At 41.5% G+C, this 15,492-nt stretch overlaps 1 protein-coding gene and 1 long non-coding RNA gene across 6 annotated transcripts in view; both read left to right on the plus strand.

The window, feature by feature from the left end:
• adam19a (ADAM metallopeptidase domain 19a) overlaps positions 1-8,269 on the plus strand; it is a 355,481-nt gene extending 347,212 nt beyond the window's left edge. For all 5 annotated transcript variants that reach the window (XM_079669126.1, XM_079669129.1, XM_079669128.1 and 2 more), the window contains one exon: positions 7,486-8,269. In XM_079669126.1, coding sequence (XP_079525252.1) covers positions 7,486-7,537 — 52 coding nt within the window. In that variant the 3' untranslated portion in view covers positions 7,538-8,269. The remainder of the gene's footprint in view (positions 1-7,485) is intronic.
• Positions 8,270-13,365: 5,096 nt separating this feature from the next.
• On the plus strand, positions 13,366-14,272 carry LOC307033536. The gene is made up of 2 exons (XR_013806543.1): positions 13,366-13,904; positions 14,125-14,272. It is a non-coding gene; the product is annotated as an uncharacterized lncRNA (long non-coding RNA).
• The last annotated feature ends 1,220 nt before the right edge of the window (positions 14,273-15,492 follow it).

Genomic DNA, 15,492 nt, shown 5'->3' on the forward strand with positions numbered 1-15,492 from the left:
CCTTCATTGTAACAGTCGCGGGTGCACTATGTGTGCGTGTGGGGAGTGTTGCAGTAGAAAATTCAACTGTAGCTCTGGTGCATTAATGGGAAACCCTTAATGTTTGAGCACCCTCTATGAAACGTCAAGCTACCCCACAGCACCCCCTAGAGAAAATCTCTGGCGCCGCCGCTGACCCCAACACTGAAACACGTGAGCACAAACTACAGTTTCAAAAAGCAGAAATAAAATCTGAGCTGAGTTTAATACACACACACTATTTTATGAACATATAGGTTCACCTACTGAATAAAAAAAGAACAAATGAACTAAAGAAAGTGAAAACCATAAATCAGATTCAGGCAGTAGGTTTATAGATTCACACTTAAAGTGGACCTATCATGCTATATTTGAATAATATATTGTAGGGCCATACCTATATAAGGTATATTTATACGTTTTCTTTTTCAAAATACCAAACAGATCATGCATTTTAGCCATGCCTCATTTCGCTCTATTTTGCTCTCCTCCATCCTGTCTTTGCATGCGCTGCAGCTGACCACGCCCCCCTGCAAAGGAGGGGGCCGAGTTTCCCCTGATTGGTGGAGAGTTGGCCATATAGGCGGAGCTCCTCGTCACTGAAGTCAGACTATTTTGGATCAGTCTGTATCAGATCCGTTGCAGCCCCGTTTTTAGAGATTTGGGTATGGTGGAAAATAGAGAGGGTTGTGTTTTCTGACACTTTGTGAGTTCCCTGACACACCGGGGACACATATTCATGTATAAAAGACGTACAAAGGTGCATTTTGCATGATAGGTCGCCTTTAAAGTATTAGCCTACAGAACAGTAAGTGCTGTAGAGAACACTGTGCTCTTTATTAGTGTGTCACCAAGTTTAAAATCAAGTCAACAGTGCACCTTGCTGATTGTGCCTGAGGCTAAACTCGAGTAATCAGACAGGATTTAATGAAGTCCTTTGTCTCTTTCTCCCCCCCCCTCTTTTTTTTACTGTAATCCCTCTCCTGTCAGCTAATCAGAAAACCCTCAAATGAATGATGATGGGACATAAAAGGTTTTTTAGTCCTAAGTGGGGTCTCAGACTTTGTTGTAATTGTTCCCAGTCAGCGGATTCACATGGAAAATATTGTGCTGTACAGAGGTAATCTGTGTTGTCTCAGCCTCGTCACTGCCTGAAAGCAAAAACCCAGCTCAGCACAGTGGAGATTAGGGAGGGACCATAATAACTCTCTCCTGAGGGGAGCCTAAAGGTGGTGTAGGGCTTAGGAGGAAGTGGGGGTTTATTCAAAATGGCATGATGAGCAGAAAACCTGAGAGCTGAACACACCCAACATCATAGCAGGTGGAGATGAGGTGTGGTCTATAAGTGGTACCACGCTACATCACTGCTGCATACAAAGCATGTTGACACCACTCGTTTGGATCTGGAATTCTACTGAGTGCACCTGCTTTAATCTAGATGAAGTATCTCACAGGCTTCCCTCCATGTGATTAGTTATAGTATGGCTTTAGTCCACAATAATAATGTGGTCCAGTCATAAAAGAGTTCTCTCCTGCTGATGTTCAGGTGTATATCAGTATTTTAAAGAGTTATCTCCTGCTGATGTTCAGGTGTATACCAGTATGTAGTGACTCTACTTTAAAGAGTCCTCTCCTGCTGATGTCCAGGTGTATATCAGTATGTAGTGTCTCTACTTTAAAGGGTCCTCTCCTGCGAATGTTCAGGTGTATATCAGTATGTAGTGTCTCTACTTTAAAGAGTCATCTCCTGCTGATGTTCAGGTGTATATCAGTATGTAGTGTCTCTACTTTAAAGAGTCCTCTCCTGCTGATGTTCAGGTGTATATCAGTATCTATTGTCTCTACTTTAAAGAGTTCTCTCCTGCTGATGTTCAGGTGTATACCAGTATGTAGTGACTCTACTTTAAAGAGTTCTCTCCTGCTGATGTTCAAGTGTATATCAGTATGTAGTAACTCTACTTTAAAGAGTTCTCTCCTGCTGATGTTCAGGTGTATATCAGTGTGTAGTGTCTCTACTTTAAAGAGTTCTCTCCTGCTGATGTTCAAGTGTATATCAGTATGTAGTAACTCTACTTTAAAGAGTTCTCTCCTGCTGATGTCCAGGTGTATATCAGCATGTAGTGTCTCTACTTTAAAGAGTCCTCTCCTGCTGATGTTCAGGGGCCGTATTCACAAAGGATTTTAGTGCTAAAAGTAGCTCCTAACTGGCGAATTTAGGAGAAACTCCTAAGCATAATGGGCGTGTCAGTCTTAAATTTAGGACTCCTAATTGTATTCACTAAGAGCAATTCACAAAGTATTTTAGGCCTAAAAGTAGCACCTAAGTCTGGGAGAGCTTAAAAGTCCTCGAGAGGACTCCTAACTCAGTAAGACCTATTCACAAAGAATCTGAAAATGGCTGAGAGACGAAATGTTTTGGAGACAATGGAAGACTGTGAATTGATCAAGAGATATAGGCTAAATCGTGAGGGTATCAAACTTGTTGTGGAATTAGTGCGGGATGCAATAACATCCCCGACTAACAGGAATAACCCGATTAGTCCGGAAATAAAATGTTTGGCAACACTACGATATTTAGCAACAGGGAAAATGCAACTTTGCAATGCCGACGATTTAGGAATATCGCAACCATCAGTCAGCTGTGCCATAAACCAAACCATCAACGCGCTCTCTAGACCACATATCATCCAACAGTTTATCCGGTTTACTTTGGACAATCAACAACTACACAGGATCAAAGCCAACTTCATGGCAATGCAGGTATGCCCGGTGCGGTCGGTGCTATTGACGGGACGCACATAAAAATAATTGCGCCATCAAAAGATGAGGACGTGTTCGTCAATAGAAAGAAAGTACATTCCATCAATCAATCAATGTTTATTTATATAGCCCAATATCACAAATGTTATTTGTCTCAGTGGACTTCACAGTTTGTACAGAATATCAGTATGACAATAGTCCATCAATAGTCCATCAACACGCAGATTGTTTTCATTCATCATGATAGGGGGACTTGAACGGCGGTATGGGCTGTTATTGAAAGTGTTTAAGTGCTGGAAATATGCTCATTGGATAATAGTTTGTAGGGTGCTTTTAATTGCCTCCTCGATTTAATGCAATTTACGTATTTTTATTGTTTGCTCTCTCTCTTTAACGTGCATATACAACGTCATTATCGTGGTCTGCACAAACTTGTCATCATGCGTGTATTCTGCTAACTGCACTGTCCATAACTATTTGATAGGAATACATTTCTAGCCTAGGCTATTTCCTTGTTTTAGTGGTCTCGTTTGTGGGATGTTGTGGATGAGTTTCACCGAGACCGCCTACTCTGAACAACCAATCACCGTACTGACCGCTTCTAAACTCATGAACGAGAATCGACGTCATCCATAGCAACGGCGCGTCACTCTTAGTTCACTCTTAGTGATTTATCCTTAGTATGAGTAGGTCTCAGCGGTTTTGTGAATAACTTTTAAGAAAAAACTCCTACGTAAAATGTTTTAGCGCGAGTTAGGAGCACTCCTAGCGGTAAGATAAAATGCTTTGTGAATACGGCCCCAGGTGTATATCAGTATGTAGTGTCTCTACTTTAAAGGGTCCTCTCCTGCTGATGTTCAGGTGTATATCAGTATGTAGTGTCTCTACTTTAAAGGGTCCTCTCCTGCTGATGTTCAGGTGTATATCAGTATGTAGTAACTCTACTTTAAAGAGTCCTCTCCTGCTGATGTTCAGGGGCCGTATTCACAAAGCATTTTATCTTACCGCTAGGAGTGCTCCTAACTCGCGCTAAAACATTTTACGTAGGAGTTTTTTCTTAAAAGTTATTCACAAAGCCGCTGAGACCTACTCATACTAAGGATAAATCACTAAAATGGGGGGGCATGGGCGGGCCCTTCTATCCAGGATTTGGGCCCGCAGTTTTAATCAGGGCTGAATACAACATTTTAATTGTTTTATTATTATGTTTATGGTTGTTATTTGTAGGGCTCTGTCCTAATATTTATTTTTGTTTTAAACTATGTTGAAAGATTAGTTTAATATCATTTTTTTATTTTGCTATGAAATTCTGAATGAAAGGTTGCGCGCGAGACTGGTTTTTCGCTGGGTTGACTCGTGTGGGTTTGTTAGTGAGATGCGGCACAGCAGCCTGTCAGTTTACTCTTGCTAGGTTAGTTTGGCTATTATCATTTATATTTATCTGCAACAATGGATATCAGGAAGTGGTTGATGAAAGGCATATGGCAACTCAGCGCCAGATGCAGGCACATTAGAAGAAATCAGTTACGTTACGTTGTTTGCCTGCATGCCTGCCCAAGTTGGCACAGCGTTACAAATGTGCCACAAAACCAACCAATGGATGCAGCCTATAATAAGACCGTCAACAGCCTTATGGCAACCTAAAACCCTTCTGTTTCCCTAAAAACAATTCACGAGCGGAGGTTTGTGTCGTACTACATGCGGTGTATTTTGCATATCACTCAGTAGCCAACAATCTGTCAGTCTGTTGGCTCGGATATAAACTTGTGTTTAAAATAATACTACATAATAAATGTAGTCTACATTTCATAATAAGAGGTGTAAAACCTGAGAGGATTTTAAATCGCATTTGAACTAAATGCTTATACAATCTGTATTTGTATTGTTGATTTAATGTGTGAACGAGGCGATATAGAGAAGGTTAAGCTGTCATTATTAGGCTGTAATTTGTTATACTGTTGGAATGGGTAGGCAGGCCTATTGTTTTTGGATACTTTTGGAGTTAGGTGGTCCATGAGTGTTTTTTATTTGTTAAGTGGTCCTTGGTATGAAAAAGTTTGAGAAACACTGCGCTAGTGGATTGTCAAAGGGGGAGCCTCGTTGCGGGGAAATTATACAGATGGCTAGTCCGCCCCTGAAAATGTCTATGCAAACGTTATTATTAATAATAATGATTTTTTATTTATTTTTTTGTAATCATCTCGCGACCCCCACTTTGGGAACCCCTGGCCTAGACTACTGCAACTCCCTCCTGGCTGGTCTACCTGCATGTGCCATCCGACCTCTGCAGCTCATCCAGAATGTAGCTGCTCGTCTGGTCTTCAACCTTCCTACATTCTCCCATACCACGCCGCTCCTCTGCTCCCTTCACTGGCTTCCGGTAACTGCTAGAATCCACTTCAAGACAATGCTACTTGCGTACCATGCTGCGAATGGATCTGGCCTTCCTACATCCAGGACATGGTTAAACTGTACACCCCAGCATGTGCACTCCGCTCTGCATCAGCCAAACAGCTCGCTGCACCCGCACTGCGAGGGGGACCCAAGTTCCCATCAGCAAAAACACATGGGTTTGCTATCCTTGCTCCAAAATGGTGGAATGAGCTCCCCATTGAAATCAGGACAGCAGAAAGCTTACACATCTTCCGACGCAGACTGAAAACTCATCTCTTTCGACTCCACTTCGAGCGATAGAACTATTAACAAAGCACTTATATACTAATGAAGGACTGGCTTATCTAAAACCAGTTGAGTAGCACTTGAAATCTTTTAGCTCTATGAAACCTGATGTACTTATATGATTCTGTTTTCTTCAAGTTTGTACTTTGTTGGTCGAACGCACTTATTGTAAGTCGCTTTGGATAAAAGCGTCAGCTAAATGCAATGTAATGTATTGTAATGCATAGATTTGTATAAAAGCTTCCATTCCTCGTCGGAAAGTTAGCCAGGTGTATTGGTAAAAATATTCTAAATGTAGCATTCAATCCAATCCAATCCAGCTTTATTCATATAGCACTTTAAAACCTCCAGACCAAAGTGCTGTACAGAGAGATACATCACATATCAAATCACACAGCTCATCTCACAAAACATAAAATAAATACATTTAAAATAAAAGATACAAACACAAAACAAACCAGAATAAACGTAACAATTTCAAAATAAAAAACATAAAAACAGCCATATAAAAAAAAAACAATCGACCACTGAAAGCAAATAAAAGCAACAATCTACTTGGTTCCGAATGCTAAGGAGAAGAGGTGGGTTTTAAGACAGGATTTAAAAACAGACAGTGTGGGAGCCTGTCTGATTAACAAGGGCAGCTCGTGTTCCTGTGTGTGTCTCCAAACTGAGTTTGGGTTGATCCCAGGATGAATGACTCATAAATCCTCACTTCAAACAATCAAAACTTTAAATCAAAACCGAATGTGAGTGATGCCAATCCAATCAAAGAAACAATGTACAGTTGTGATTGGAGAATTTATACTTGAGCTATTATTTTATCCTTAACTAACTCTTCTGGATTTGAAGCACCAACCCACTTTGTGCAGTCAATTCCTACCAAAGGCATTATCTGCACCGACTCAGACAGCTGTTCTGAGTTCTGTATCCAACAACATGCTTTATAGTTCCACTCACTGTATGTGTAAAATAAATCAAAGCATTTCCCACTGTACACTCATCCCCCTGCTCCTCTGACTGAGACTCATCCTCAGGAGACTTCACTCCTGTTGACACTAGCTGAAATAAATGTGATATTCATTCAGCAGCAATTTCTTTTTTTTGTTTTGTTTTTTATATATCCTGGAATTCTATCCCTGTTTGAAAGGCGGTTTATGACCCACCCATAAAAGTACCAGGGAGGGGTTTTATCTGTGGGAAAAGCTGCCTCACTATATTCCTATCTTTTAATTTCAGTGTGTTCTCTGTTCAGGGTGGGCGCTCATTAAAACGCTCCAAGTTAACAAACCATGTAATGCATTGCTTCATCAGCAATCCATTTTCACTTCCTAGAAGTCCCAGGCCCTTATTCTTAGAGACTTGTACTTACTTTCTTCACCTTTAGAGGCATGTTTTCTGTTCCTATCTGTAATTGTAGTAAAAGTCATGCAGGGAAGGCTAGAGGATTGTTCTTCAGGTTTTTATGGTTCCTCTGCTCCTGTTTTCTAACCTGACATGTCTCTACATCTGGTTCTCTCAAAAACAACAAAGCTCAGATTTCAGACCTGCTGCTGGTTGAACTCTGTTTGTTCAGAGATCCACTGAGAGGGAGAAGCCTCCCCGTATCAGACCGTACAAATCCACAGCAAATTATGTATTTTACTAAAGTAGGCCTCCATTTTTTTTAAACTTTAATGTCAAAAAGGCCTTATGGTTAAGGCCATCATCCCATAACCACAAAGCCCTTTTCAGCAGAGAACCTATGTTCCAGGATTGAAAGGCTTTATTGGCATAAGCATTATATATTGTTGAAGGTGTGTGTTGGAATGCGTCAATATAAACTATTGTCTGTTAATGGTAATGAAGGAACATGAGTGGCTGATTGATGTGTTTGTTATATATTTGTTGAGAACAATGCAGCTTTAATAAGATCAAAAGGCTTTTGTTGAACACACAATACTCCTTTTTACCTTATTGTAAAATGTGAGTACGCTCCATGAGTTCAACAGTAAGCTAGAATGTGTTTCTTTGTCCTTGTCCTTCCAGACCGGTCCCAGGTGCCAAACCAAACACAGCCTCGCCTCCACCAAGAAAATGACCTTCTGCTCCCCCCGACAGCCTATTTGCACTAAAGAGACTTTGGCTGGTACACCACAGCGCTATCACACAGAGGAGGACGAAGACAAAGTCAAAACCGGGAGAAAAACAGGACTCTTCTAAGTTCAGACTTCAAAATGAAACCCTACCCCCGCCCCCATTCTCAACTCTTCCCAGCGAGCTAACATTATCCACGATGACGCGGTTTTGCACGAGGCCTTGCAGACTGAGACAAGTGTTATCGCTGGGGGGAGGGCGCTCACATTTGCCAAATCAATTTTTTTAGGATTATCGTTTGTTTTTTAATATGTTAATGCTGTCTGTGTATACAAATAATGCATTTTGTAATGTTTTGTTTACAGTTTGTTTATTGTCCTGTTTTATGATTTATGTTATGTGCCAAAGAGGTCTCTTCATACCTGGGGTGTGTCAGCGAAAACGCTTGAAAAAATTCTCATAAAGTTTACCGCAAGTCACCTCCTCCATTTTCTTTAGTTTTGATAATTTATTGTATTGTATGAGGAATGTTTAAAATGACAAATCTGGAGACACAGTGGCCTATGGGGAGGAAGGAGAGCCAATCACACAGCAGCTTCTTTGAACAGTGTTTACATGGGGGAGGGTCTGATGGTGGGACTTGCAGGACACACCCCGATCGCTCATGTTGATTTGAATGTCTTTCGCTGTGTGCTATGACTTTTGAATTGTTACATAAAATATTTTTACAAAACTATCATTGAGTTTCCTTCATTCTGTTTTTTCTTCCATCTAAACCTCAACTCTATGTAATGGAAATGTACGTGCAATGATGTGTAGACAGCCTGTGTTCTAAAGGGACCAACCCAATATGATGCTGCACGTCAGATACTGTCTTGTCTTGTTTGCTTGTCATGCAATCCTTTGGCCACAGTCTTTTCAGAAAAACACAAATAATCACTGCTTAGAAAGGCCATTAATGGAGAACATATGTTTTAGACATTAAGAATATTCCCAGCAAAATGTGGGCAACATATAACCCCAAAAGCCATGTTATAAACTATGGACAGGGAGAAAGATGTGGATTTTTACAAAACAAAGACACCTTAAAAGAACAATTCAATGTTGGTGCAGACTGGAAAATCCGGGGCCCAATGTCTTTTTCAGTTTCCTATGGAGTCAGGGATTATGAGTCTCTGGCTCTGCTACCACAATTCCTTTTTAGTTCTTGGTTGAATCTTAGCTTCCCTCTCTGGCAGAACATTAGAAGCCTGTCTAACCTTCGACCTGTATCAAAGTGATGTCATGATGTTCTGGGGGTTCTGAAGTACACCTCATCACTGCAGCAAGGAAAGGGAGTTCAACCTGGAGGTCATCAAACCAAGATGAAACAGCTGTGATCCTCTACTCGAATGCAACCCACTTTCTAATCATATCCATTGTTCACGTTCTAATTATTATTTTGTAAGGCAAGTGGTTTTAACTGGTTGGGTTAAGACTACAAGTTTCTCCAGCTTATAGCATAATGAACAACAATCTTCAAGCTAGTGGTGAAGTGGTGAAGTTGCATTGTGGGTAATGATTGTCCCAGGTTCTGACAAGAAGAAGACTGAATGGAATAAGACAAGGCCATAGCTCTAGTTCTGTTGCAATCATTGTTGTGTTTTTGCCTGTAAATGGTCAATTGTAAGTCTAACAATGTTATAGAAGTCAAGTTGTTTATTCATGGTCTTAGTGGAACATTATTTGACTTGTTATTTACTTATTTGAGTATGATCTTTTCTGACTTTGTATTTGGCAATATCAGAAATTTCAGTGTTATGATGGCTGTTGGGGAATATTTGCTTAGGTATTCAACCTTCGCCACAGTTCATCATTTTCTCCTCTCACTGTCTCCTTTCCCATGGCATAGGTTGGCCTTGGGTATCACTGCTATCTCTCTTAAGGAGGGGCAGCTTGGGCGCATTGTTGTTGCCAGTCTATGACAGAGCACAAGCCGCCATGAGGTAGTTTACTGTTCAGGGACGACGGTTCCCTGGCGCACATTCTTTCCATGGACGAGGGCTCTAGTTAGATTCAGGGTCCATAATGTTTAGTCTCGCTGATGATGTTGATTATTACACTCCGAACTAGTTAAAACCTCAAGCTGCAGAAAGTGTTCTTCAGAATTGGCTTGGCAACCGCTGTGTCAACTCGTGACACACCACCTGTCTTGTCAACTCTCCGGCCGTAACTCCAAATAAACCACCAGTGTTTGCCATCAAAGCTCCAGCTCTCCTCGTGTCTCTCCAATTGACTGAAGTTCAGTGTCAGGAAAACACAGCTGTTCTCTAAATAGAAAGCTTTTACTTGTCCCATTGAAGGCTGAGCAGTTCAAGCCTTTAATGTGTTGTTCAAGGGCAACAGTAGCTAAATGAGTTAGCATTAAGTAATCACTGTATGATTGAAGGGTAAAGAACACCTCATTTAAATCAGTTTTCTTTTATGTCTTAATGCAAGTGTTCCTTTTGAAAACAATGGATGGATTGTCTCACAGTGTCATGGTGTTTTTAAAGTTCCTTGCAGATGAGCAGGAATCTGCTGCTCTGAATGGATTCCACTCTGTTGGAAATGAGAGATGTGAGAGAGGCAGCTCCCTGGATACTAATGCATTTAGAGAGTGGAGGGTATCAGACAGCTGGAGGAATGGCCTGGTGGGGAGATGTATCGATGTAGACGTTCTGCTGGACCATTACCGGGGCATCCAGGCAAACCAACCTGTGGGTGAATACTGCGCCAGACTGCAGACGTGATCTTAATGAAAAGAGCTACGTTTTTCCAGGAACGCTGTCTATAAATCAGGCTGTATGCAGGGCAGGCCGGAGGGAGGTGAATACATACGTTACTGTCTTCCTTCAGTCTAGCCTTCAGTTGGAGAGCCACTTACAGGACTGTCTCAGAAAATTAGAATATTGTGATAAAGTTCTTTATTTTCTGTAATGCAATTAAAAAAACAAAAATGTCATACATTCTGGATTCATTACAAATCAACTGAAATATTGCAAGCCTTTTATTATTTTAATATTGCTGATTATGGCATACAGCTTAAGAAAACTCAAATATCCTATCTCTAAATATTAGAATATCATGAAAAAGTATACTAGTAGGGTGTTCAACGAATCACTTGAATCGTCTAATTAACTCGAAACACCTGCAAGGGTTTCCTGAGCCTTGAAAAACACTCAGCTTGGTTCAGTAAACTAAATCACAAGTATGGGGAAGACTGCTGATCTGACTGCTGTCCAGAGGACCGTCATTGACACCCTCCATCAGGAGGGTAAGACACAAAAAGAAATTTCTCAAAGAGCAAGCTGTTCACAGAGTGCAGTTTCAAAGCACATCCACAAAAAGTCTGTTGGAAGGGGGAAATGTGGCAGGAAACGCTGCACAACCAAGAGAGATGACCGCAGCCTTAACAGCATTGTGAAGAAGAGTCGCTTCCAGAATTTGGGGGAGCTTCAAAGACAGTGGACTGAAGCTGGAGTCCAGGTATCAAAAGTCACTGTTCACAGACGTGTCCGGGAAATGGGCTACAATAGCCGTATTCCCATGGTCAAGCCACTTCTGAACTCAAGACAACGGAAGAGGCGTCTGACTTGGGCTAAGGAAAAGAAGCACTGGACAGTTGCACAGTGGTCCAAAGTCCTCTTTTCAGACGAAAGCAAGTTTTGTATTTCATTTGGAAGTCAAGGCGCCAGAGTCTGGAGAAAGGCTGGAGAGGAGCAAAATCCAAGTTGCTTGAAATCCAGTGTGAAGTTCCCACAGTCAGCGATGGTTTGGGGAGCCATGTCAGCTGCTGGTGTTGGTCCACTGTGTTTCATCAAGCCCAGAGTAAATGCAGCTGTGTACCAAGAGATTTTAGAGCACTACATGCTTCCGTCTGCTGAAAAGCTCTATGGAGATGAGGAATTCATTTTCCAGCATGATCTGGCACCTGCCCACAGTGCCAAAACCACCAGTAACTGGTGTACTGACCATGGCATTACTGTCCTCGATTGGCCTGCAAATTCCCCTGACCTGAACCCCATAGAGAATATGTGGGGTATTGTGAAGAAGAAGCTGAAAGACACCAGACCCAACAATGCTAATGAGCTAAAGGCCGCTATTGAAGCATCCTGGGCATCCATAACACCTCAGCAATGCCACAGGCTGATTGCCTCCATGCCACGCCGCATTGATGCAGTAATCCGTGCAAAAGGATTCCCAACCAAGTACTGAGTGCATTAATGGACATTTTCAAATGTTTGATTGTGTTTTGCTGTTATAAATCTTTTTTTTTTACTTGGTCTGAGGAACTATTCTAATTTTTTGAGATAGGATTTTTGAGTTTTCTTAATCTGTATGCCATAATCAGCAATATTAAAATAATAAAAGGCTTGCAATATTTCAGTTGATTTGTAATGAATCCAGAATGTATGACATTTTTGTTTTTTTAATTGCATTACAGAAAATAAAGAACTTTATCACAATATTCTAATTTTCTGAGACAGTCCTGTATATATGTGTGTATGTGTGTGTGTAAGTGTGTAAGTGTGTGTGTCCGCATCTGTAGCCTGTTATTGTCTCATTATACCGCACTGTGAATGAATTAAAAGTAAATATATAAGTCGTCATGAACACAGTTCTGTCCATCAGACAGAGTGCAGCTGTGCCTCCTGTCATCATTAATGGACGTCTCTTTAAAATGACCGCTCAGAGGAGACGAGTTCTCATTTCTCTAACCGCCTGCTGCTTCCCCTCCTCTCTCCTCGGTTCCCCTCCTCAGTCCTCCGCTCGCATCTCCTGTGGGCGGGACTAAGACATGAGGATAGGAGTCGAGGAGGGGAATTAGTGAAATGAGAAAGGGCCAGAGACTCCCCCCTCTGGCACACTTTCAATGTCCTCATTCACACGTTTGATGATATGTGGTGTGTGTACTACAATGACAGCTGGCCAGACTGCCCACGATAGGGGAGGGGGAATAGCGTCGAGTCCAGCAGGAGATAAAGGTGGAATTTGGAGTCATGCTTTAAGGTTTCAGTGGACAACTCCAGACTCAGCGTCTCACCAGAATGTGCTAATTAATTAGACCCTCCAGAAAAACGCGGGCAAAAATCCTTGATTATGCTGGCTAAATTCCTTGATTATGCGATTAAATATGCGGGGTTTTTATGTGATTTTATGCGGTGAAATTGCGGGAAGTTGCGAAATATGCGGAAAGTTGCGAAATATGCTAAATATGCGGAGAAAAAGAATTTTAAAAAATGTAAATATTGATGTTTTCTCTATCGTGTGAGCTCCACACGTTCACTCTATAGAGAGGCGAAGTCACGCCCATCTACTTCCGGTCCATGGGACCCCGGAAGCGAAAAATGATACATTGAATTCAATGGAGAGAGAAAACGTATCTTTTGATCCCGTTTGAATTGTGCCACGAACTACACATATGATGTTTGTCAATCTTAAACAATCATTTCCATGTCAAAGAATCACATTTTGTCGTAAAACTGTTGAAATATAAGACTATGAAAAATACGCGACTACAAAGACTACAAATCCCAAATCCCATTCTGGGTCGCGCATGTGATGTCACAGGCGATAATGCTCCAAGTGGTTGCGACTCGTAATTAAAGCGAAGAAGAAGATTTCATAACTGATTTATTCCCTCCAATAAATATAAGAGATTGCTCCAATAAATTTACTTTTACAAGATGCCTGTGTGCTTTGTACCATGTTGTAATCACAAAAGTGATCATACCACTTGCTCGTTCTATCGCTTCCCCTCTTATGAAAGGACCAGGAGTCGCTGGATCAGACATATCAGGTAATATCATAGGTAATATACATGTTAGACATGGAACATAGTCAAGTTAGCTACCTAGCTAGTAGCGACGAGTAGCGAGCACGTTAGTTAGCATTACATTACTTAGCCTTGTCATTTTTAGTAGCCTTACCATTAAGTTATTATTTTATTACATGAAGTACACCAAAATGTTAAACAGTAAGAGTAGTCATCATGGTAAGTATTTCGTGAAACATTTGAAGAGTGGCCTACTGCGCCCTCCACCGGGTGCTAAGGAAGCAGTTCAGGGAGAGTCGAAGGAAGGCAGGCAGGCAGGGAGCTTTGCATGACATTCTTCTGGACGTGTTTCATTGTGATGACAGTGAGGGTGAGTCAATCTGTTTGTTGGAAAGACAGTAGTTGAGTGATTACTGAGAGAAAATTATTAAAATAGATAATTATTCAGTGTTGTTACTTTAAAGTGTTGTTACTGACCTTTTTCTCTTTTATTTTCTTTACCTCACCTGTAACTGCTGAGACCCTGAGGAACATGCACACTGGACTGACCTGCTCTGGCAACCTGATTTCCACTGTACGTAATAGTATTTGGTTATGGTATATTATTTATATACATCAAAGGCACAATGCACCCCCCAGAGAGACACATGTATTGATTGTGATATTTTGCATAGGTCATGTGAAATCATCTTTACATACTAGAAAACTGTAGGAGCGGCAACTTGTTTTGAAATTGAATTTTTAATATCCGATAATAAAGTTGATCTGTTTTCTTTATTCTTCTCTCTTCCCAGCTCCATCCATCACCGTTCTCTGTTCCTGCAGGTCCTGCTTGCTAATAAATGCTTTATTTTTTTACACAGTTACAAATAAAGTCAATGTATTGTATGACATGAAGTTGTGCTTCATTCTGAGTCAATAATAAATTCATTCTGCCTTCAACTGCAAAATGATTGTGGACTGCACCGACATCCATGTAGCTGCCCCCCAGTAAGATGAGCAAAGCTGACACTCAACATACAGCTGTGCTCTTAAGTTGACATGAAGAATTTGTGAAATATTGGTAATTATTTGGAAAAAATGACTGACGATGCAGAAAACTTTTTTTATTTAGGAACAGTGGTCAGGTGTAGCATTTATCACTACATATGTGTCACACTTAAAAGGCCAAACACACTGGCCAAACACACCTCGTTTACAACTCCCCAGTTGACAGCCATGACTCCGTCTAAATTGTACCCCCCAAGCACCCTCTTCATGAGGAACGCGCATGGAGTGGATGAAAGTCCCGACCTCAGCACAGCACCAAAATTGCTGGCTGTCAACCTGCCCTGCCTGTGTAACTGCCACTGAGGATTTGTCCGCTGTCCTACGGTGGCTGTCTGGATGGCAGCTTGCTGGTCTCTGCTCAGTCGCATTGAGGCAAGAATTGCCTCAAGCCCCCGACCCCCACGCTCCTTCACCAGCTCCGGCACGTTGAAAATGGCCTGATGTTGAGGCTGCAGCTCTGGCTCAGGTGACAAAAGCCATGCCATGCCATGCTGCGCCCCTCAGTGCAGACCTGAACCAGTCTACTTCCTCAGTGGCGATGTCTCTGGCCAGTGGGTTGTATGTCTCCTCTTGCTGTTGGTAGAGTTGAGACACCGGCTGGACTACTTTTGAAGTGCCAGGCTTCCTCCACTGGCACTCAACTTCTGTGGAGCTGATCTGCCACATGGCAAATATTGCCAATGCTGCAGCGTGGCTGCATTTGTACATCCCCCGTGCACAACCACAGACAGCGCTCTGCATCGCGCCATCCTCTCCCATGTAGATCTGTACAAATAAAGTAAGTACCATGTTTGTTAACATGCTATAATAGATTGAATGAGCAATACAAGGATGGTCCAGATCTGGGGGTGGGAGGGTTTATTTTTCCATAGTTTTGTCCTCTTGTCTGATTGTTGTTTGTTTTTTCTGAATTTTTTGTAATTTGTGTTGTATTGGTTGTGATTGTACATTGTATTTTTTTAAATGTGTATTACATTTTTGAAAAACATTTGATCAACAAAAAAGGATTTGGTCAGGGTCTAGACTCAGTGTGTAGTTTATGAATTAATCAATGCTCTCTACATTAGGAAAACATACCAGTGTACCAGAGGGAGTCACACACAGCTGTGCCT

This window comes from Notothenia rossii (genome assembly GCF_949606895.1).
Source record: "Notothenia rossii genome assembly, chromosome: 3".
Taxonomy (NCBI): domain Eukaryota; kingdom Metazoa; phylum Chordata; class Actinopteri; order Perciformes; family Nototheniidae; genus Notothenia; species Notothenia rossii.